This window comes from Hyperolius riggenbachi, chromosome 3 (assembly GCF_040937935.1).
Source record: "Hyperolius riggenbachi isolate aHypRig1 chromosome 3, aHypRig1.pri, whole genome shotgun sequence".
Classification (NCBI taxonomy): Eukaryota; Metazoa; Chordata; class Amphibia; order Anura; family Hyperoliidae; genus Hyperolius; species Hyperolius riggenbachi.
Genome location: NC_090648.1, coordinates 493,749,583 through 493,772,680, shown reverse-complemented (window position 1 = coordinate 493,772,680; position 23,098 = coordinate 493,749,583). Strand labels below are relative to the sequence as shown.

Below are 23,098 nucleotides of genomic sequence, written 5' to 3'. Positions count from 1 at the left end.
CATTGGACTACTCTGACCTTAACACTACACCACAGGAACATAAAACATTGGCCATATTTACTAAACATCCACGTTCCTGCATATGGGTCAAATGCCTCATTGATTATTAATCAAGTAGGTGTGTATGATGACACCACGAGTGGGTCCACCAATAATCTGGTCTAGGGGGTGGCGAAGATGATGTCATATTTAACTCTTTCCTAGTCAGTATTAAAGGCTGAGGGAGCTACGAGAGCTCACTTCTGCTTCTTCCTTCCGCACTAGCTAGCAAGGCTGACTGGGACGACTTCTAAGCATGTTCTTCCTTTCTGTAATCTGATATAATGTATGCTGTACATAGGTAGTTTAGTGTAACGTAGTTAGGAAGAAGGTACCTGATAGACTTCAGCAGGGAGTCTCATCACGAGCTTGTAACGCAACATGAAGATTGGCATAGCTAGGATATGATGACTGTATCTATCTGTCTTTTTGTGACTTGAATAAATAACATAAACATTGAAGAAGCCTGAGAAAGTCTATCTCCTGTTTGCTGTGTGGAGAGTCAAGTGATCTCACAGTCTGTGAGACGATGGTGTCGAAGCAAGGTGATAAGAACAGTTTATAACAGCTATCTGGTTACAGAGCATCTGAAGAGTGAGGGTGATCTCTACCCTGGCGATCTGGTTACAGAGCATCTGAATAGTGAGGGTGATCTCTACCCTGGCTATCTAGTTACAGAGCATCTGAATAGTGAGGGGGATCTCTGCCCTGGCTATCTGGTTACAGAGCATCTGAATAGTGAGGGGGATCTCTGCCCTGGCTAACTGGTTACAGAGCATCTGGATAGTGAGGGTGATCTCTGCCCTGGCTATCTGGTTACAGAGCATCTGAATAGTGAGGGGGATCTCTGCCCTGGCTATCTGGTTACAGAGCATCTGAATAGTGAGGGGGATCTCTGCCCTGGCTATCTGGTGACAGAGCATCTGAATAGTGAGGGGGATCTCTGCCCTGGCTATCTGGTGACAGAGCATCTGAATAGTGAGGGGGATCTCTGCCCTGGCTATCTGGTTACAGAGCATCTGAATAGTGAGGGGGATCTCTGCCCTGGCTAACTGGTTACAGAGCATCTGGATAGTGAGGGTGATCTCTGCCCTGGCTATCTGGTTACAGAGCATCTGAATAGTGAGGGGGATCTCTGCCCTGGCTATCTGGTTACAGAGCATCTGAATAGTGAGGGGGATCTCTGCCCTGGCTATCTGGTGACAGAGCATCTGAATAGTGAGGGGGATCTCTGCCCTGGCTATCTGGTGACAGAGCATCTGAATAGTGAGGGGGATCTCTACCCTGGCTATCTGGTTACAGAGCATCTGAATAGTGAGGGGGATCTCTGCCCTGGCTATCTGGTTACAGAGCATCTGAATAGTGAGGGGGATCTCTACCCTGGCTATCTGGTTACATCTGAATAGTGAGGGGGATCTCTGCCCTGGCTATCTGGTTACAGAGCATCTGAATAGTGAGGGGGATCTCTGCCCTGGCTATCTGGTTACAGAGCATCTGGATAGTGATGGGGATCTCTGCCCTGGCTATCTGGTTACAGAGCATCTGAATAGTGAGGGGGATCTCTGCCCTGGCTATCTGGTTACAGAGCATCTGAATAGTGAGGGGGATCTCTGCCCTGGCTATCTGGTTACAGAGCATCTGAATAGTGAGGGGGATCTCTGCCCTGGCTATCTGGTTACAGAGCATCTGGATAGTGATGGGGATCTCTGCCCTGGCTATCTGGTTACAGAGCATCTGAATAGTGAGAGGGGATCTCTGCCCTGGCTATCTGGTTACAGAGCATCTGAATAGTGAGGGGGATATCTGCCCTGGCTATCTGGTTACAGAGCATCTGAATAGTGAGGGTGATCTCTACCCTGGCTATCTGGTTACATCTGAATATTGAGGGGGATCTCTGCCCTGGCTATCTGGTTACAGAGCATCTGAATAGTGAGGGGGATCTCTGCCCTGGCTATCTGGTTACAGAGCATCCGAATAGTGAGGGGGATATCTGCCCTGGCTATCTGGTTACAGAGCATCTGAATAGTGAGGGTGATCTCTACCCTGGCTATCTGGTTACATCTGAATAGTGGGGGGGATCTCTGCCCTGGCTATCTGGTTACAGAGCATCTGAATAGTGAGGGGGATCTCTGCCCTGGCTATCTGGTTACAGAGCATCTGGATAGTGAGGGGGATCTCTACCCTGGCTATCTGGTTACATCTGAATAGTGGGGGGGGGGGGGATCTCTGCCCTGGCTATCTGGTTACAGAGCATCTGAATAGTGAGGGGGATCTCTGCCCTGGCTATCTGGTTACAGAGCATCTGAATAGTGAGGGGGATATCTGCCCTGGCTATCTGGTTAGAGAGCATCTGAATAGTGAGGGGGGGTCTCTGCCCTGGCTATCTGGTTACAGAGCATCTGAATAGTGAGGGGGGTCTCTGCCCTGGCTATCTGGTTACAGAGCATCTGAATAGTGAGGGGGATCTCTGCCCTGGCTATCTGGTTACAGAGCATCTGAATAGTGAGGGGGATATCTGCCCTGGCTATCTGGTTACAGAGCATCTGAATAGTGAGGGGGATCTCTGCCCTGGCTATCTGGTTACAGAGCATCTGAATAGTGAGGGGGATCTCTGCCCTGGCTATCTGGTTACAGAGCATCTGAATAGTGAGGGGGATCTCTGCCCTGGCTATCTGGTTACAGAGCATCTGGATAGTGATGGGGATCTCTGCCCTGGCTATCTGGTTACAGAGCATCTGAATAGTGAGAGGGGATCTCTGCCCTGGCTATCTGGTTACAGAGCATCTGAATAGTGAGGGGGATATCTGCCCTGGCTATCTGGTTACAGAGCATCTGAATAGTGAGGGTGATCTCTACCCTGGCTATCTGGTTACATCTGAATATTGAGGGGGATCTCTGCCCTGGCTATCTGGTTACAGAGCATCTGAATAGTGAGGGGGATCTCTGCCCTGGCTATCTGGTTACAGAGCATCCGAATAGTGAGGGGGATATCTGCCCTGGCTATCTGGTTACAGAGCATCTGAATAGTGAGGGTGATCTCTACCCTGGCTATCTGGTTACATCTGAATAGTGGGGGGGATCTCTGCCCTGGCTATCTGGTTACAGAGCATCTGAATAGTGAGGGGGATCTCTGCCCTGGCTATCTGGTTACAGAGCATCTGGATAGTGAGGGGGATCTCTACCCTGGCTATCTGGTTACATCTGAATAGTGGGGGGGGGGGGATCTCTGCCCTGGCTATCTGGTTACAGAGCATCTGAATAGTGAGGGGGATCTCTGCCCTGGCTATCTGGTTACAGAGCATCTGAATAGTGAGGGGGATATCTGCCCTGGCTATCTGGTTAGAGAGCATCTGAATAGTGAGGGGGGGTCTCTGCCCTGGCTATCTGGTTACAGAGCATCTGAATAGTGAGGGGGGTCTCTGCCCTGGCTATCTGGTTACAGAGCATCTGAATAGTGAGGGGGATCTCTGCCCTGGCTATCTGGTTACAGAGCATCTGAATAGTGAGGGGGATATCTGCCCTGGCTATCTGGTTACAGAGCATCTGAATAGTGAGGGGGATCTCTGCCCTGGCTATCTGGTTACAGAGCATCTGAATAGTGAGGGGGGTCTCTGCCCTGGCTATCTGGTTACAGAGCATCTGAATAGTGAGGGGGATCTCTGCCCTGGCTATCTGGTTGCATCTGAATAGTGAGGGGGATCTCTGCCCTGGCTATCTGGTTACATCTCAATAGTGAGGGGGATCTCTGCCCTGCTATCTGGTTACATCTGAATAGTGAGGGGGATCTCTGCCCTGGCTATCTGGTTACATCTGAATAGTGAGGGGGATCTCTGCCCTGCTATCTGGTTACATCTGAATCAGGGGCGCCTCTAGCCTTCTTGTCACTCCAGGCAAGAAATCCTGTGCCCCCCCCCCCCCCCCCATAAAAATAAAACAAAAATCATATACATTATAGAACACTTCACACATGATATAAGCCATCAGAGAGGGATAACTATGAAATGAGGCCCTAGGCAAGATAACACTTTGCCCTCCACTGATGGTCACCTGGCTCATTTAGTTAGATTTGGCGGGAGCTAGCAACCACCAGGCCCCTAAACTCTCTCTAGACCCTAGGCAGCTGCCTACGTTTGCCTTGTGGATGATCAGCATTGTATGCCATACAGCACATGCTGCCAGTATGCACCTCAAATACAGCATCCACACTACAAGTTCCAATGGCAGTCACATTGCAAGATTGGATTATCAAGAAAGACATTCTTCCTTTCAGAATAATTTTTGCACAAACATTATGAGATATGCAAATATGTTACCACCTGCTAGGGTAGGACTAGAGTGGGTATATCATGACATTGAAGGGCTGATATGGTAAGGTGGTTTAAGGCACAGTGCAAACCGAGCGGTTTTAGCAGCGATCCGCCAACCGCATCTGTCTGTGAAAACGCTTGGCTAATGTATTTCCATGGGATGGTGCACACCAGCGGTTTGAGGTTTTTAGCAAACCGCAAACGTGCCTCCTGCTGCACATTTGCGGTTTGCAGAAGCGATTCTGCCTCAATGTAAAGTATAGGAAAAATGGTAACCTCTCTGAAAAAAACGCTAGATCAGAACAGTTTTCCAGGCGTTTTTGCTACAGAAGCTGTTCAGTAACAGCTTTTACTGTAACAAGATTTGTAATCTGCTTCACATAAACGCTCAGCATGTTTAGAAAATGTCTCTAAACATGCCTAGAATCGCTCTGAAATCTGCTCCAAAAACCGCTAGCGTTTTGAGGATCTGCTAGCGGTTTTGGTGTGCACTGGGCCTAATGGTTTGATTCATAATCCATTCTGGAGATAAGCACAGTGTGTTTGTAGTGTAAGTGATACAAGAGAAGAGAAGTAGAATGGAGGGAGGAAGGGTAGTAGAGGGTCGGAATTGATGACATGGATGAGCAGATATCTATGAGTAGAATAGAGGCCAAGTGGGTAGCACTACTGCATTTTAGTGCTGAGTCCTAGGCTTGAACATTGGCCAGGGCAAAATCTGCATGGAGTTTCTGTCTTCAGACACTTCAGACATTTCCTGCATCCTAAAAAACATACTAATAAGTCAACTGGTTTACCCCAAAACAATCCTATATTGAAAATATTAGACTATAACTGTGGTAGGGAATAGATTGTGAGCTCCTCTGAGGACAGTCAGTGACATGACTCTGTAAAGTGCTGCAGGAAATGTCAGTGCTATATAAATACATAATAATAATATGGTAGGACATTATTCTATAACTACGGTAGGGTTAGATTGTGAGCTACTCTGAGGACAGTCAGTGACATGACTATGTACTCTGTAATGTGTTGCAGAAGATGTCAATGCTATATAAATACATAATAATAATATGGTAGGACATTAGACTATGACTATGGTAGGATTAGATTGTGAGCTACTCTGAGGACAGTCAGTGACATGACTATGTACTCTGTAATGTGCTGCAGGAGATGTCAATGCTATATAAATACATAATAATAATATGGTAGGACATTAGACTATGACTATGGTTGGATTAGATTGTGAGCTACTCTGAGGACAGTCAGTGACATGACTATGTACTCTGTAAAGTGCTGCAGAATGTCAGTGCTATATGAATACATAATAATAATATGGTAGGACATTACAGTTTGACTATAGTAGGGATTAAATTGTAAGCTCCAGTGAGCAGTCAGTGACATGACTATGTACTCTGTAAAGTGCTGAAGATGTCAGTGCTACATAAATACACAATAATAGTTCCAAATGCTACTGGCTCCTCTGAAGAGTGCTCAGACTAGTGTACATAGTTGTGCACATTGTTCCCCAAGTAGCAGTTGTTTGGTCAGAGAGACAGTGGGAGAGGGAGCATGAGCAGAGGGTGAGGGCGAGCAAGGTTAAGCTCCACACTCACCACAGTGACTGCAACAACACAGGAAGATGGATCCAGCGAGGTGTCCCCTCATGACAAGCGTCCAGCGATTCATCTTCCTGCCAGCGGGTATGCGAGATGTCACGTGACATTACAGGATGGACGCGAACGAGAAGTCAAGCGACCGCAGTACTTTACGGGGTGTCGTCAAGGATCTTAAAGATCCGGTCCTCAGTGACGGTCACTTTTCACCACACAACGCTAAGGGATGTCACGACATCGTGTAAATGACTACTTGTCGCTCAAAAAAAAAAAATGAATGGACATCGGGAAAATCGTTGGAAAAATCGTGAGGTGGTACATAGCATTAGAGAGAGGGCAAACAGACAGCATTAATGGAAATACATTATTATCTTATGCCATCTTCAGTTATAAGTAGTGATGGATGTAATTACACACATTGCTTACATGTCCATTGTCATTGTTTGAGCTTTAGATGCTGCCCTCCTATTCACTCTCTCACAATAAAAGACAAAACCTGCAACCCCCACTGTGTCCATTACACACTTCAAACACTGTCCTTGGGAACTCAGGGAGAAGTGCAGGCTGTGTGTCCCAGTCAGAGGGAGAGAGCATCAGATGATCCTACTGCTCCATAGCTAGTCATGGCTGGAGAGCGTCCTGACATCTAGACATGCAGGACATTCTAGCAGAGCACACAGGCTGTCTGCAGAGTTTACTGTTTGTTTGTTTGTCTTGCTCGCTCTGCAGACTCAGTAACATTTGGGGGTAGGGCGCTGTCACCTCTGTACACTGAATAGTGAGGGACTGTCTCCAATCTTTCTATGAATCCTTAATAGATGCATTCCTAAAAACACTTGTGAGAGTAGAACAGAGTAAGCAAGCAGCTCAGGGTGACCCAAACTACTAGGAATGTATAGGGGGATAAAAGGAACCAAAAAGCCCTCCTACTAAAAATGCAAAGCTAGGTGTAATTGCCTTCTTAAAACAGAGAGTAGAAAACTTTCTCTACATACCCTTAAACGGCAGTCAGTCACTCAGGCTCAGAAAGGTGGGGGCAGAGAACAGTTATAAACCAGACACCTTCTTCTAGTTCTTAGGGAGTATCTATAAATCTGAACTCTGAATGATTCTTTATCCCTGACTTAGCAGAATGCTATTTGTGAAAAGAGCAGAGTATCCAAGCAGCGCAGGGTGACCCAAGCTACTAGGAATGTATAGGGAGATAAAAGTTACCAAAATGCCCTCTTACTAAAAAAGCAAAGCTTGGTGTAATTTGCCTTCTTAAAACAGAAGGAAATCTATTTCTCTCCAGTCCCTTACAACGGTCTTTCAGGACAGGAATTTTTATTTCCCCTTGGACTGACAGTAATTTATTGCGCCTTCCCCATCAAAGCAGCTCCAAGCCGCTGCCTGGGTGGTCAGTAGGTTAAGGCGCCCCTGATCTGAATAGTGAGGGGGATCTCTGCCCTGCTATCTGGTTACAGAGCATCTGAATAGTGAGGGGGATCTCTGCCCTGGCTATCTGGTTACAGAGCATCTGAATAGTGAGGTGAATATCTTATCTTTCAATATGCTTGTGAAGTGCTAGAAATCCTGTATGCACAGGGCCGGTTTAAGCAACAATGGGGCCCCAGGGCAAAATAAACCTGGGGGCCCCCCAACATATACCCCGGAACAAAAATCGGCATTAGTTACCTTTTTTGCAGCTGGTATAGTCAGGGTGTGAAGTCCCAATCGGTCAGAGCTCCACATTCTGGCTATCCCAGCCTGCATGGGGGACAAGGGGTTAAAAAGTTTCAGGAGGGGGGACCCCACATAGTTTAAAAAAAAATAAAAAAATTCCCACACTCTAAACATAAAAAAAAATTGGGAAAATAGGAAAAAATGCCAGGGCTCTTCATACAGCCATATTGCCGCTGTACAGCGATCCCTGGCCAAAGCGTTGCGGCTGCGTATAGACCCCCTGGAAACCCCGTCAGGAAATTTATTGCGCTTTCGTTTGATGCATGTAAAATTACACTACAGTTAGGTTTGCTACTAAAAGTTACATTTACCGCATTTAAAACTATACTTTTTTCCTTCTAAAGTTTAAAATCGATCTTCTCAAAAACTATAAGGTCTTTTCGAAAAATTGTTTTTTCCTCTTATTCCTAATAATCTCCTTAAAATATCCTGCAAATTTAGGGTTTCTAGCATTTAAGGTGGATTTGCTATTAACCATTAAAGTCGGCAGGTTTTTAAATGTGTTTTTTTTTCCTTTGAAACTTTAAAATCGATTTTCTCAAAAACTATAAGGCCGATTTGAACATTTTTTTTCCTCTTGTAGCTACTGGGGGCCCCTACAAGCACTGGGGCCCTGGGGCAGCTGCCTCCTTTGCCTTAATGGTAGCGCCGGCCCTGTGTATGCATCAGTCATATTGGTTGCATTCCTCTGTGCTATTGCTCCTATTAATAACCCATATTGTGATACAAGATCCTTAATTAGGGATAGTTGTGTGATTGTATGCATTTACAGTCCTGGGACTAGAGTTATGCACTTGTAGGTACTGTGTTAACATTCTGATATGTGAAGTTTTTTTTACCATAAATAAAGAATTTAATACACACATTTCAATCTATATTTTTTTATTTAATATATTCATAACTCTTCATGTAGAGCTGTTTACTCTAATTTATATCCTTTATCACATATGTGTGCTGTGATTATTCTTTAAGTAACTTCCCTACCATCGCTCCATGCGCCAATCTCTGCATAGGATGGAAGGGGAAACTGTATAGGGGAGGGGCGTGGTTTTGAAAAATTGGGGCGTGTGGCAGATGCGTGTTTTAGTGTCCCTTTTTCCTGTCTCCAAAAGTTGGGCGGTATGGGGGAGGAGTCTGATGGGTGGTGGAAGGGAAATCCATAGTGTGGGGGTGGCTCTTGAGAAATCCTGCAGGCTTGCATGGGAAATCTGGGAGGGGTACAGCAGTGAGGGGTGGAAAGATTAGGAGCTCTGTTTTTTGTGAAGGAGCAATTGGAGAGGTAAGAGGACATGCAAGTGTCAGAATTTGTTGGGGTACTTCACTTGTGCCTCAGGCGTATGTGCCTGTAAGCAGGCAGTTAAACCTACCTCTTTGCCAAATAAAGAGACCAATTAGATGCCTGTAGTTTCATGACAATTAACATGGTTGCCCAAACTTTTGCATCCCACTGTTGCGCCGATCGCGTGCGGGACCCAGGAAATAGCAGCACACGCCGGATTTGGTCGAGCCCGAGCTGAGCTCTGGATTACCGCTCTAGGTAAGTGAAACCCAGCCCGAGCTCAGCTCAGGAATACCGCCGGGGGGTTTAAAGGGAACCAGAGACGAAGCACCCTCATGTATTTTACCATAGAAATCAGTGGGAACATTAGAGAAAACATTTACTCTGCTCTCTGTTTCAGCCTCACTGCTAAAAGTGTCTGTTATCAGCTGTGATAAGAATCCCGGACTGAGCATTGAGTCTGGCTTTGCTATAATGACTCAGCTATAATGATTCCTGAGCAGAGCCAGCAGGGGGCAGGCTTGGACTTGAAAAGACACCAAAGAACACAGTCTCAGCTATAATCATTCTGTAGCAAAGCCAGCTGACTGCTCAATCGGGATTCTTATCAGAGGTGATAACAGGCAAATTAAACAGAGAACAATGAAACAAAGAGCAGATTAGGTGTTTACTGTCATGTTCCCACTGATTTATAAGGGTAAAATACATGAGGGTGCATTATCTCTGGTTCTCTTTAACCTCCTGAGCGATAATCCCGAGCTGAGCTCGGGGTATATCGCGCAGGAGGATTTCTCAGGCCCTGGTGGGCCGATTTGCATAATTTTTTTTTGTTACACGCAGCTAGCACTTTGCTAGCTGCGTGTAACTTCCGATCGCCGCCGCTCGCCGCCGCTCGCCGTGCCGCGCAGCCCCCCCCCTACCCGACCCCTTGCGCAGCCTGGCCAATCAGTGCCAGGCAGCGCTGAGGGGTGGATCGGGACTCCCTCTGACGTCACGACGTCCATGACGTCGGTGACGTCATCCCGCCCCGTCGCCATGGCGACCGGGGAAGCCCAGCAGGAAATCACGTTCTGAACGGGATTTCCTGCTTACTCTGATCGCCGAAGGCGATCGGAGTGGGTGGGGGGATGCCGCTGCGCTGCGGCTATCATGTAGCGAGCCCTGGGCTCGCTACATGATTTAAAAAATAAATAGTGCTGCGCCACCTCCTGGGCGATATAATTGTATCGCCCAGAGGGTTAAGTAGTGACAAGAATCCAGATAAAATAATTAAGTAGCCAGGTACCTTGTGATAACTTAACTAGCCAAGTGCACCTTGTCAGGAACCGGCCCGCGGCACGCCTGCGTATACGGTTCCCGACTGCGGGTTTGACCAGATTAAGCGGGGAACAGCCTTATTTAAGCTACAACCAGGGCTGGAACCCCTCAAACACTTCCCACTGCCACCACTAGCGTTGCTAGACACGTTCACTCAGCTATCGAGTGCTCAATACGCAATCTGCGTTTTCGTATTTGGGTCAGCTTTGCACTTAGGCCAAATACGGGAACGCCACGCACCCACACACACACACACAGTTGCAATCTTACACTGTCGTGAAGCAAAGACCCACTAACAGTCGTTCCGAACGATACTGTTAGCCACTCTGCTGTCGCTACTCGCACTGGCGTTGTTCGTACGTTGGGTCAGCTGCGCGCTTAGGCCAACGTATGACAAACGCCCCCACACACAATGCAATTACAATTTCATACGGTAGTGTTGCTCAAGCGTACAATTAGGCATGAACTTATACACGGTTACACTTCAGTCTCTTCTAGGCTATGAGTGTTAGTTTAGTACGGCAGAAGTCAAACTTATTAAATAATAATTTAATATTCTAGAAAAACATAGAACAGTGCAGAACTTAATATATACAAAAAGATTACAAAAAACAAAGTAAAAATGTTACAAGATAAAAGTTACAAAAATAACACACACGGATATTTGCGTAAAATAAAAATGGGGATTAAAAAAAACGTTACCAGCTTAGGTTAGAACGTTGTTTGACGGGAGGACGCCGTTTCGACCAGGAGTCGCGATCCTCCCTAGCTATTCGCTACCTCCGAGAGAAGACAGTCACTAGGCATCCGCCTCTGCTTTTTATACTCTGAGCTACGCCTGTAGGCTGCAACTTCCTTGGGGAGGGGAGGAACTAGGTTTTAATTAAATCTCAGACATATTCCATTTCCAGGTAAAAGTCCATACATCAAAGATTGTGAAGTGAGCCTTTCAACTCCAGGTGAAAACTTGATTACGGCTTTTTCCTGTCTCAGTTCTCAGACATAAATGGGATTTCCAGAGTTTCACATACATGAAAAGGGTACTATAGCACCTCCACTAATGATTTAATTTCCACAGGTAAAAAATGGTATCAACAGGACTTCACCCATTTCTAATAGCCTGTCATGTACATTTCAAACGTTCCTGTGTTAGTCTCCAGACTCTGGTCCTCTGGCTTTGTGTATTGAGACAATAGGCCGTCTCCTGAGTTCAAACAGTCAGGCAGATAATCCCATTAGCACTCTCAGAGGAACTGCATACAGACTCAAAGCACCTGATATGGTCAAGACAATCACCCATTTCCTTGCCCCAAGCAACTCAAGGTAACCTGCTCCCTTCTGGCAGAAAAAAATGAAAGAATATGTTCCTGTTATCCTTAATATCATCAGCACCTCAATATATCTCCACACCTCCGCCGTTAACTTGGTGCAAGGCAGACGATCTTCCCAGATCATCTTGCCTGCACCTACACTGTTGGTTCTGCTTGACGGGACAGCCCATCAGCATTCCCATGATTGCTCCCCCTTCCCGATAGCGCTGGCAGGTGATTCTAAAGAATCATCCTGCCAAAGCCTACATTGACGGCCTGGCCGGGTGGGGTAACCCTTTAGCATCCTCAGGAGGGTTCCCCACCTGTCAGTTAGCTCCCAGCTACACGACTGGAAAGCTAGGTCAGGTTGCTGCAATGTGTCGTTGCCCTTGGCAACCTGACGTAACCAACCAGGGGAATGCGGGTCAGTGACGACCGTGAATTCGTGACCATAAAGACAGTGCTGCAGCTGGGGAAGGGTCCCCACAGTCGCTACACGCACTCTCTCTATAGTGGCAGGACCTATCTCTCGGTCCCTTTGGGGAACGATTATCTGCCGGTCTGCCTCCTCCACTTCGGACAGCTCAGAGGGAATAACTTCCCAGGACCCTCTCAGCCCGCCCCTCTCAGCCCGCCCCTCCCTGCTGTGACCTGCTGGCTAGCCCCCTGAGCTCTTCCAGGCTGCTGTCAAATCGAACAGCCCCAGAGAGCTCAGTGCTGCCTGTCACACATTCCAGGAAGGCTGCAGACGGAGAGGCTCCTGGGCCCTCCGGGCCAGGTTCCGAATTGGATGTGGCTGACCCAGCAACATTTGCCACTTCGGTGGACAGTCCCTCTGCTGTAGACCCGCTAGCGCTGCGGGTTACCACTGCAGCTGAGGGAGTGCCCACATTATACACATCATGAATCACATCACATTTGGTCTTAAAAACATCTGAAGGGGAAAGATCTGGCCTGGTGCCGTCTGCCCCTTCAGTGGGCAATCCATCTGCTGCAGCCCAGCGAGCCCGGCTGGTTACTCCTGCAGCCGACGGAGTGTCCACCTGACACACAGCATTATCAGCCCTACATATATTGTCATTTGGGACATCACATAAAACATCAACATTATCTGTATCTTTACACACATTGCTACTCAGCACTTCACAAGTAGCATCAACAGTTCTTGCATCGATCGCCTCGATAGTCCGTGCGTCATAAATGACATTATCAATTTCTGCATTCTTTGTATCAACATGTCCCACTCCAGGCCTAGGCACTGGAGACTCACTAGGGCTGGCTCCTAGCACACAGTCCATAGCCCCTGGGGCCTCACCAGCACTCCTTATTTGCACAGCATTATCAGACAGTACCTTGCAAGAGTCCTGAACTTCTGCTGGGGATGCAGGCTCCACGGGGTTTGGAGTAGGCTCATACCGGGCCACTAACCGTCCCAGGTCAGTACCCAGCAAAACGTTGGTGAGGATTTTGTCAGTTACCCCAACTTCTTTCAGTCCACTGCCGGCCCCCCAATCCAGGTGGACCAAGGCGGTGGGTATGGCTGGGGTGACACCTCCAATTCCTCTGACAGCAATCATTTTCCCAGGTAGGTACTGCTCTGGGTTCACAAGCTGGGGATGTATGAGAGTCACTTCTGCTCCAGTGTCTCTCAGCCCAGTGGCAACTGTACCCCCAACCGTGACAAGCTGCAGATTCTCTGCATAGCCAGTGGCATTCCTGGTAGCACACAAAGCCGTTGGGACTTCACTGGCGTTTGAGGCCTCACTGGATTTTGGGGCCTCCCTTTTCCTCTCTGGGCAAGTCGTGCTGATATGACCCACCCTGTCACATACAAAGCATTTCCGAGTGTCAGGTTGCTTGAATCCAGGAGACAGCGGTGCTTGCCTCCTATGGGTGCTGGGTGAAACAGGTTTAGCAATCTGTTCTCCTCTCCAGCTGGGCGTAGTAGTCCTCCGGGACTCAGGTGCTCTATGGGCGGTGTAGGCATCGGCCATTTCCGCAGCCTCATCCACTGTCTTTGGTTCTCGATCCAGCACAAACAGCCGGACCTCAACAGGACAGGTGTGTAGGAACTGGTCTTTTATCATCAGCTCCTGCAGGGCATCCAAGGTTTTAACTGACAGTCCTTTTAGCCACTGCTGGAAGGCAGTGCGCAGGTTGCAAGCATGATCCAGGTAGCTGTCATTAGGACCTCGCTGCACTGTCCTGAAACGTTTTCGATACACCTCTGGCGTGAGGTGGTATCGTGCAATGATGGCTTTCTTAATTGCCTCAAAGTCTGTTTCTTCCTCCTGGGGGAGACTCACAAACGCCTCCAGGGCCTTGCCTCTCAGCCCTGGTGTGAGGTATCTTGCCCACTGCTCACGGGGCACCCCATACTGCCGACAAGTCCTTTCAAACCCCTGTAGGAAAGTGTCTATGTCAGAGTCCTTGTCCATAGCGGGGAACTTATCCAGGGGGATTCTGTGGACTCGCTCACCTTCGCGTTCTGCGGGTCCAGCAGACCGGTTCTGCTGCTGAAGTTTAGCCAGCTCCAGCTGGTGTTGCCGTTCAGCTCTTCCCTCCTCTGTCCGGAGTCTGTCCCTCTCGGCCTGGCGTCTTTCACTCTCGACCTGGCGTCTTTCACTCTCGGCCTGGCGTCGCCGTTCAGCTCTTCCCTCCTCTGCCTGTCGGTGCAGTAGGATCAGCTTTAGGCGCAGTTCAGGATCAGCCGAGTTCAGTAGCTGTAGATCAGCTTCCAGAGATGGCATCTCCCTGCTTGGTGGATCGTCCAGGACATCGTCTCCACTCGCATTCTGTGGTGGGAGCGATTCCTCCTCTGGCGTGTCGTGAGCTGCATCAGCTGACGTTGAAGCACGGGCTCGCTCTGCCTCATCATACTCCTCGAGCGCACGAACTAACTGTTCCTTAGTCTGGCCGCTCACCGTCTCGATGCCTTTGTGCTCACACAGGTTGAGTAGTATCTCTTTGTTTTGCCTTGCATAGCTGGATGCTTTCTGAGCCATCGTGTTGCAAAAAATAAAAAGAAAAAAAGGGGGGAAGGGAAAGCAAAACACCAAGTGTGTATCTTTGAACAAAAAAAAAACGTATATAGTTTCTGCACTGAGTAGACTTCTGTAGGCTAGTTGCTTCTAGCAAGCTTCCAGCCTTTAGTACTCAGAATAGCGAGCTAAACTGCGTACTAATGTACTAAACGATCCCACCACTGCCAGCCAATTATGTCAGGAACCGGCCCGCGGCACGCCTGCGTATACGGTTCCCGACTGCGGGTTTGACCAGATTAAGCGGGGAACAGCCTTATTTAAGCTACAACCAGGGCTGGAACCCCTCAAACACTTCCCACTGCCACCACTAGCGTTGCTAGACACGTTCACTCAGCTATCGAGTGCTCAATACGCAATCTGCGTTTTCGTATTTGGGTCAGCTTTGCGCTTAGGCCAAATACGGGAACGCCACGCACCCACACACACACACACAGTTGCAATCTTACACTGTCGTGAAGCAAAGACCCACTAACAGTCGTTCCGAACGATACTGTTAGCCACTCTGCTGTCGCTACTCGCACTGGCGTTGTTCGTACGTTGGGTCAGCTGCGCGCTTAGGCCAACGTATGACAAACGCCCCCACACACAATGCAATTACAATTTCATACGGTAGTGTTGCTCAAGCGTACAATTAGGCATGAACTTATACACGGTTACACTTCAGTCTCTTCTAGGCTATGAGTGTTAGTTTAGTACGGCAGAAGTCAAACTTATTAAATAATAATTTAATATTCTAGAAAAACATAGAACAGTGCAGAACTTAATATATACAAAAAGATTACAAAAAACAAAGTAAAAATGTTACAAGATAAAAGTTACAAAAATAACACACACGGATATTTGCGTAAAATAAAAATGGGGATTAAAAAAAAACGTTACCAGCTTAGGTTAGAACGTTGTTTGACGGGAGGACGCCGTTTCGACCAGGAGTCGCGATCCTCCCTAGCTATTCGCTACCTCCGAGAGAAGACAGTCACTAGGCATCCGCCTCTGCTTTTTATACTCTGAGCTACGCCTGTAGGCTGCAACTTCCTTGGGGAGGGGAGGAACTAGGTTTTAATTAAATCTCAGACATATTCCATTTCCAGGTAAAAGTCCATACATCAAAGATTGTGAAGTGAGCCTTTCAACTCCAGGTGAAAACTTGATTACGGCTTTTTCCTGTCTCAGTTCTCAGACATAAATGGGATTTCCAGAGATCCACATACATGAAAAGGGTACTATAGCACCTCCACTAATGATTTAATTTCCACAGGTAAAAAATGGTATCAACAGGACTTCACCCATTTCTAATAGCCTGTCATGTACATTTCAAACGTTCCTGTGTTAGTCTCCAGACTCTGGTCCTCTGGCTTTGTGTATTGAGACAATAGGCCGTCTCCTGAGTTCAAACAGTCAGGCAGATAATCCCATTAGCACTCTCAGAGGAACTGCATACAGACTCAAAGCACCTGATATGGTCAAGACAATCACCCATTTCCTTGCCCCAAGCAACTCAAGGTAACCTGCTCCCTTCTGGCAGAAAAAAATGAAAGAATATGTTCCTGTTATCCTTAATATCATCAGCACCTCAATATATCTCCACACACCTGTCCTGCCTTCACTCATACACATGTGCCCCAGGCGTATGTGCAGGTAAGCAGGCAGTTAAACCTACCTCTTTGCCAAATAAAGAGACCAAATAGATGCCTGTAGTTTTATTGGCAGTGATAAAAGGCAAGGTGAAACTAGGAGATAAACAGAAAAAATGGGTACAGTGAAAAATGCCGCCGGTTAAATAATGGCGCCGTCAGTAAAAATCGTTGCAGTGTGCCGTCTCTCTGGTACACATTAATGAGAAAAAGAAAATACACGCCTCAATAGCAATAACATACATGATATATTTCATCTGTTTCAATATTTATGTCATAAAACTAACAAAATTTGAAACATTTTATAGTTTTTGTGCATCCCAAAATAGCCTGATACTCGTTTCGCTGCACAATGTGCCTCTTCTTCAGAGGCTCAACAGATGATTGTCAGCAAATTGTCAACACAAACATACTTATGTAGCCATGTAACTATTGATTTCACTTGTTCCACCACCTTTGTCACCACTTGTGAAGCAGCAAGCAAGTCCCGCGATATGTGTGAGGTTAGGTCGTATGGCAGCAGCGGGGCAGAGAGGTAACTTTATCCTTTGTGATAGGTAATTATTCCTATTTACCGCTAGACACCTGGGCTTTTCCCATCGCTCTCCTCCAGGATATAATGGCGTCGCTCAGCAGTCAGGGTCGGTATCTCCAGACGGCGGTGGAGGTCAGGCCAAAGTTTTCCTGCTTGCTGGATTCTGGTAAGGAATATTCTGCCAATTTCTGCAGCCATTTCTGTATAGGATGATCCACAAACTGGCCTCTCCCGGGGTCTCCGATGAGGACGGCGGTCCCGTATCGCTCCGTACATCTCCTGAGCCACGGGTGGAGGCGATCGGCCAGCTGCTCTTCATAAAACATGTCCCCCAGAGTGATCAGTCCCCAGCGGCACTCGTCCCCGCCTATCATGTCCTCCGACAGGAAGTGCAGAGGCTCCTGGCCATTCAGCCGGCAGTTCAAGGCCAGCGCGGTGCCTGCAACTGAACAAAACAGAGAATCTGCATCACATGACAGGAAGCAAGACGCAAACTGCAATAATAGCCTAAGCCTTCCCGCCACATCTCTCAGGGGAGGGGCTTCACTGTCTCAAAACTTTACATGGGGACACGCACTTGGAGGGGGCGGCCCGGAGGAGGGGCACAAATTACATAGGGGGTGGGTCACAGCGTACAGGTGCCCCAGCAATGCAGAGCAGACACTAGAATAGGGGTGTGGCGGATAGGTGAGCTGCTTTTACACTCACCACAGACCTGTGGGGGCACATTACACAGGGAGGGAGACACGAGGGGGGGGGGGGGGGGTGCAGCGGCGCTAGGACCATCTCCAATAGATTCCCTACTGATATATATTAGAAATCACTGTGCAGTGTGTGGGGAGGCAAAAAAAAGCCCTCTCTATTCAGATTTGCTCAGAGAGGGATCTATCTGATGGTCGATCTGTTAGCAGTTGACTAGTGCAGCGTTTTTCAACCGCTGTTCCGCGGCACACTAGTGTGCCGCGGGATGTTGCCTGGTGTGTCGTACAGGTCTGGCCTCTCGCTCCTCCCCTCCCTGCAGCCGCCGCTCCTGTCACCTTATCATGAGCGGGCGGCCGCTTGTCCGATTAGATTCCCCCGTAGTAGTATCTCCTATTACAGCAGCGCGCTCGGCAGCTGCTGTGATGACCAGGAAGCAGTACAGCGGTTCCCATGGTAACGGCGATGCATATCGCCGCTATAGGAAGCTGCTGTATCGCTTCCTGCTCATCACAGCAGCCGCCGAACGCGCGCTGCTGTAATAGGAGATGCCACTGAGGAGAGCGGCTACTACGGGGGAATCTAATCGGACAAGCGGCCGCCCGCTCATGAAAAGGTAACAGGAGCGGTGGCCGCGGAGGGGCACACCTACCCATACTAGTAAGCTATATTGGGCACTATACTAGCTATACTGGGCACTTTACTGGGGCACTACCTACCTATACTGGGCACTATACTAGCTATACTGGGCACTACCTACCTATACTGGGCACTATGCTAGCTATACTGTGTACTATACTAGCTATACTGGGCACCATGCTAGCTATACTGGGCACTATACTAGCTATCTGGGCACTATACTAGCTATACTAACTACTAACTGGGCACTACCTACTTATACTGGGCACTATACTAGCTATACTGGGCACTTTACGGGCTATACTGGGGCACAACCTACCCATACTGGGCACTATACTGGGGCACTACCTATCCATACTGGGACTATACTAGCTATACTGGGGCACTATACTAGCTATACTGGGGCACTATACTGGGGTAACTATACTAGCCATACTGGGGCAACTAAACTCCCTATACTGGGGCAACTATGCTAGCTATGCAGCCGCACAACCAATCCCCCCCCCCCCCCCCCCCCCCCCCGCCGTTCCCCGGAGAAAAATTTGGTCAGAAAGTGTTCCCCGGGCCGGAAAAGGTTGGGAACCACTGGACTAGTGTATGGCCTGCTTAACAGTATACAGACACACAAGAGTAGTGTCGACCTTAGAGATCAATCATCAATGGTCAGGGTGACACTGCAAGCAGTGCCGGTTCTAGACTTTTTGCTGCAACCAAAAAGAAAAAAACACCCTAAGTATAGGTAGGTAGGTAGCCAGGTATAGGTGCCCCATGTATAGGAAGCCATGTGTAGGTGCCCCCAGTATAGGTAACCGGGAATAGGTGCCCCCAATAGAGATAGGCAGGTAGGTGCCCCCCCTATAGGTTAGTCAGGTATAGTTGCACCAAGTACAGATTAGCCAGGGATAGTTGCCACCAGTATAGAAAGCCAAGTATAGTCGCCTCCAGTATAGGTTAGCCAGGTAGGTGCCCCCTGTATAGGTTAGCTAGGTGGGTTTCCCCAGTATAGGTTAGCCAGGTCCCCCAGTATAGCCAGTCTGTAACACCCCTTCCCAGGTCGGCACTCATTTCCCTTCTCAAAACAAGCAACTGATGCCTTCTGTACCAGGTCCCCCTCACCTCGCCTCTACCTTCCAGTCCAGACCTCTGCTGTGAAGAAAGGAGAACGGCTTTGTTCAGTAGCAGCGCATATACCGGAAGTAAAGTACTTCGGGTATATACGCTGCTATTGGAGCCGAGATGCTCTCCTTTCTGTTGGTCGCCGCTGATCTGAGGTCTGGACTGGAAGGAAGGTAGAGGTGAGGGGGACCCGGGACTTATTGCAGGAGGCGGCCGCCACCTGTTTCCAGAAGGGAAACGAGTGGTGGTCAGGGAAGGAGGAGGGCAGGATGCCGCCTGAGGAAGTGGCATCACCTGGCGTCATATGCGGCCCCGGGCTGACTGCATAGGAGGAACGCTGTACAATGGAGAGATGAGGAGGCACAGCAGGGCGGTGCACCAGCACGAGGGATTCAGTGGGTGTGGTAAACGGAAAAAATGCACATATTCATCATAGTTTGCCATTCGTTTTTAATGCTCTGGTGGGACAGAGAGCCAAAAGACATCCGGGCAATCATACACATGCTGAAGTCTCGGCCAACATGGCACCAAACATGTGACTTAAAGAGATGCTCACTATGTGATGAACAGATATCTGCACTCCTGTGCACGCCTAATATGGGAGTATGAACTAGTGAGGAGCCATTTGTAATGTAAACAATGTGAGTCACATACCAGTATTTTAAAACAGAGCTATGATCAGTAATGTGAAAATACTGCATTACTGATCAGAGTTTTGTATAAGCAAACTTAGGTATAACTAGTAAGCTGATACTTTACTACTATCATCTCATGGGCATGGACAGCCAAGCTTCCCACACAGGCAGCCGGCACCTCATGGGCATGGCCAGCAAGGTTTCCCACACAGGTACCCGGCACCTCATGGGTGTGAACAGCCGGGCTTCCCACACAAGTAGCCAGCACCTCATGGGCGTGGACAGCCGGGCTTCCAACACAAACAGCACCTCATGGGCGTGGACAGCCGGGCTTCCAACACAGACAGCACCTCATGGGCATGGACAGCCGGGCTTCCAACACAGGCAGCCGGCACCTCATGGGCGTGGACAGCTGGGCTTCCCACACAGGCAGCAGACACCTCATGGGCGTGGACAGCCGGGCTTCCAACACAGGCAGCCGGCACCTCATGGGCGTGGACAGCTGGGCTTCCCACACAGGCAGCCGACACCTCATGGGCGTGGACAGCCAGGCTTCCAACACAGGCAGCCAGCACCTCATGGGCGTGGACAGCTGGGCTTCCCACACAGGCAGCCGACACCTCATGGGCGTGGACAGCCGGGCTTCGAACACAGGCAGCCGACACCTCATGGGTGTGGACAGCTGGGCTTCGCACACAGGCAGCCGACACCTCATGGGCATGGCAGCCGGGCTTCCCACACAGACAGCACCTCATGGCATGGACAGCCGGGCTTCCCACACAGGTAGCCGTCACCTCATGGGCATGGACAGCCAGGCTTCCCACACAGACAGCCGGCACCTCATGGGCATGGCCAGCCGGGCTTCCCACACAGACAGCACCTCATGGCATGGACAGCCTGGCTTCCCACACAGGTAGCCGTCACCTCATGGGCATGGACAGCCAGGCTTCCCACACAGACAGCCGGCACCTCATGGGCGTGGACAGCCGGGCTTCCCACACAGGCAGCCGTCACCTCATGGGCATGGACAGCCAGGCTTCCCACACAGGCAGCCGGCACCTCATGGGCGTGGACAGCCGGGCTTCCCACAAAGGCAGTCAGAACCTAAAGGTCATGGACAGCCGGGCTTCCCATACATGGAAGCCAGCATCTCATGGGCATGTTCAGCCGGGCTTCCCACACAGGTCCCCGGCGCCTCATGGGGGTGGACTGCCAAGCTTCCCGCACAGACAGCCGACACCTTTCGGGCATGGGCAGCCAGGCTTCCCACATAGGCAGCCGTCACCTTATGGGCGTGAACAGCCAGGCTTCTCACATAGGCAGACGGCACCTCATTGGAGTAGACAGCCACACTTCCCACACAGGCAGACTCATTAGCATAGACAGCCAGGCTTTCTTTTACAGTCCTAGGGGTCCAGCAGTCCAAGACACTGCTTTTTTTTTTTTTTTTCTCATGGGGCCCAGAAAAGAGTGAGTAAGAGGGTAAACGGCAGCCATGTTTCCCTGCAGCAACAAATCAGATGTATGATAGTTCTGCTGTGCCATCTCACCTGGATCAATGTCATTGGCTAACACATAAGAGGCTCCTCCCATCTGTGCCGCGATGGCAGTCGCTCCGCAGCCACAGCCCAGGTCAAGGACACGTTTGTGTTGTACAATTTCTGGGTGGTCCAGGAGGTACCTGAGAGGAAAATGAACAATGATTGGTCAGTAGATGTGATCAGCAAATCACGTCCAATACAAAAATCAGATAGAAATGCGAATGGTGGAAAAGGGGGACTAAATCCTACATACTGTATGTATAATGCAGGACTCGATCTGACTGATGGCCCTCCCGGACAGAAGTTTAGCCGGGCCAACAGCGTTCCCAGACAGAAGCTTAGCCGGGCCGACGGCCCTCCCAGACAGAACTTTAGTCGGGTCAACGGCCTTCCCAGACAGAAGCTTAGCCAGGCCGATGACATTCCGAGACATAAGCTTAGCCAAACTGACAGCCCTCCCAGACAGAAGCTTAGCCAGGTTGACGGCTTTCCCAGACACAGCCCAAAAAGACAGAAACATAGCCCAACTGACGGCCCTCTCAGACAGAAGCTGAGCCGGGATGATGGCCCTCCCAGACAGAAGTTTAGCCGGTTTGACGGCCCTCCCAGACAGAAGCTTAGCCGGCTGATGGCCCTCCCAGACAGAAGTTTAACCAGGCTGGCGGTCCTCCCAGACCCAAGCTTAGCCGGGCCGATGGGCTTCCCAGACAGAAGCTTAGCCGGGCCGACGGCCCTCCCAGACAGAAGCTTAGCCGGGCCGATGGCCCTCCCAGACAGAAGCTTAGCCGGGCCGACGGCCCTCCCAGACAGAAGCTACAACCCTCCGGAATTGGAGCCGGTGTTATTGCTGTCTGTGTGCTGCGGGGGGTGATATGCAGATCAGGTGGGATCCGACAGCAGTAACAGCCAAGCAGGATTCTCCCCTCCCATAGGATAACATTAGAGCGGCAATGCCTTAAGTGCGGCCACCAGGGGGTGCTCTCTCACCGCGCCAGCGCTTGTCCTCCCGGCCAGTAGATCGCCCAGTAGGGGTCGCTGTAGGGCCAGTGCTCGGGGCGGAGCCGCCAGTAGGAGCAGCGAGGCGTCAGCAGGAGGAGGCGGAGCTCCGGGGTCAGATGATCCGTCCCCACCTCAGTGTGCTGCAGTATGAAGCTCTCCAGATAGGTGTCGCTGCTCTGCCGCCTGCAGGGTGGAGGGATAACACGTGCCGCCAGAGGGCGCAGCAGAGTGCGGCCCGCCCTGCGTATGACTGACATGTTCGCCCGCATCACGTCGCGTCTGCGCTGTGCTCTGCCCAAGCCTCGCGGTGATTGGCTCCGTCAGTCCGGGAGAGAGACCGCCCATATTTCATTCGGCAAGCTATGCTCATCATTCCGGATGAGGTTCGTCCATAAACCACCGGCCGCGTATATGATTGGCTGCTTGCTTCTGATTGGGTGCACCGGATGTGAGGCGGTCATGTGACTGGCTGGGGCTCCTCCCCAGATCAGGGTCAGCTTGTAACCTCTAACCAGTCTTCTGCTCAACTTCAGCTTCAGGCTGAACGGATTTGAATGTAACTTGGCACACATAGTACATTACCTGGAATAACATACAGGATACATTGTAGCTCCATAACCAAAACGTGGGCTGAGACAAATACATATTTCACTGGGATAATGTAAACTA

At 49.6% G+C, this 23,098-nt stretch overlaps 1 protein-coding gene across 4 annotated transcripts in view; it reads right to left on the bottom strand.

Moving 5' to 3' along the window:
* ETFBKMT (electron transfer flavoprotein subunit beta lysine methyltransferase) overlaps positions 1-22,755 on the bottom strand; it is a 108,827-nt gene extending 86,072 nt beyond the window's left edge. For 2 of the 4 annotated variants that reach the window (XR_011030592.1, XR_011030593.1), the window contains exons 1-3: positions 22,418-22,755; positions 21,440-21,570; positions 16,841-17,245 (exon numbers count right to left, since the gene is read on the bottom strand). Coding sequence is in view for 1 of the 4 variants with exons in the window: in XM_068278236.1 (XP_068134337.1) it covers positions 16,902-17,245; positions 21,440-21,570; positions 22,418-22,698 (756 nt within the window). In the remaining 3 variants the exon portion in view is untranslated. Of the gene's footprint in view, positions 1-10,204; positions 10,278-15,854; positions 17,246-21,439; positions 21,571-22,417 lie in introns of those variants that run through there. The other 2 variants (XR_011030591.1, XM_068278236.1) reach the window with 2 other exon arrangements.
* Between the last annotated feature and the right edge of the window lie 343 nt (positions 22,756-23,098).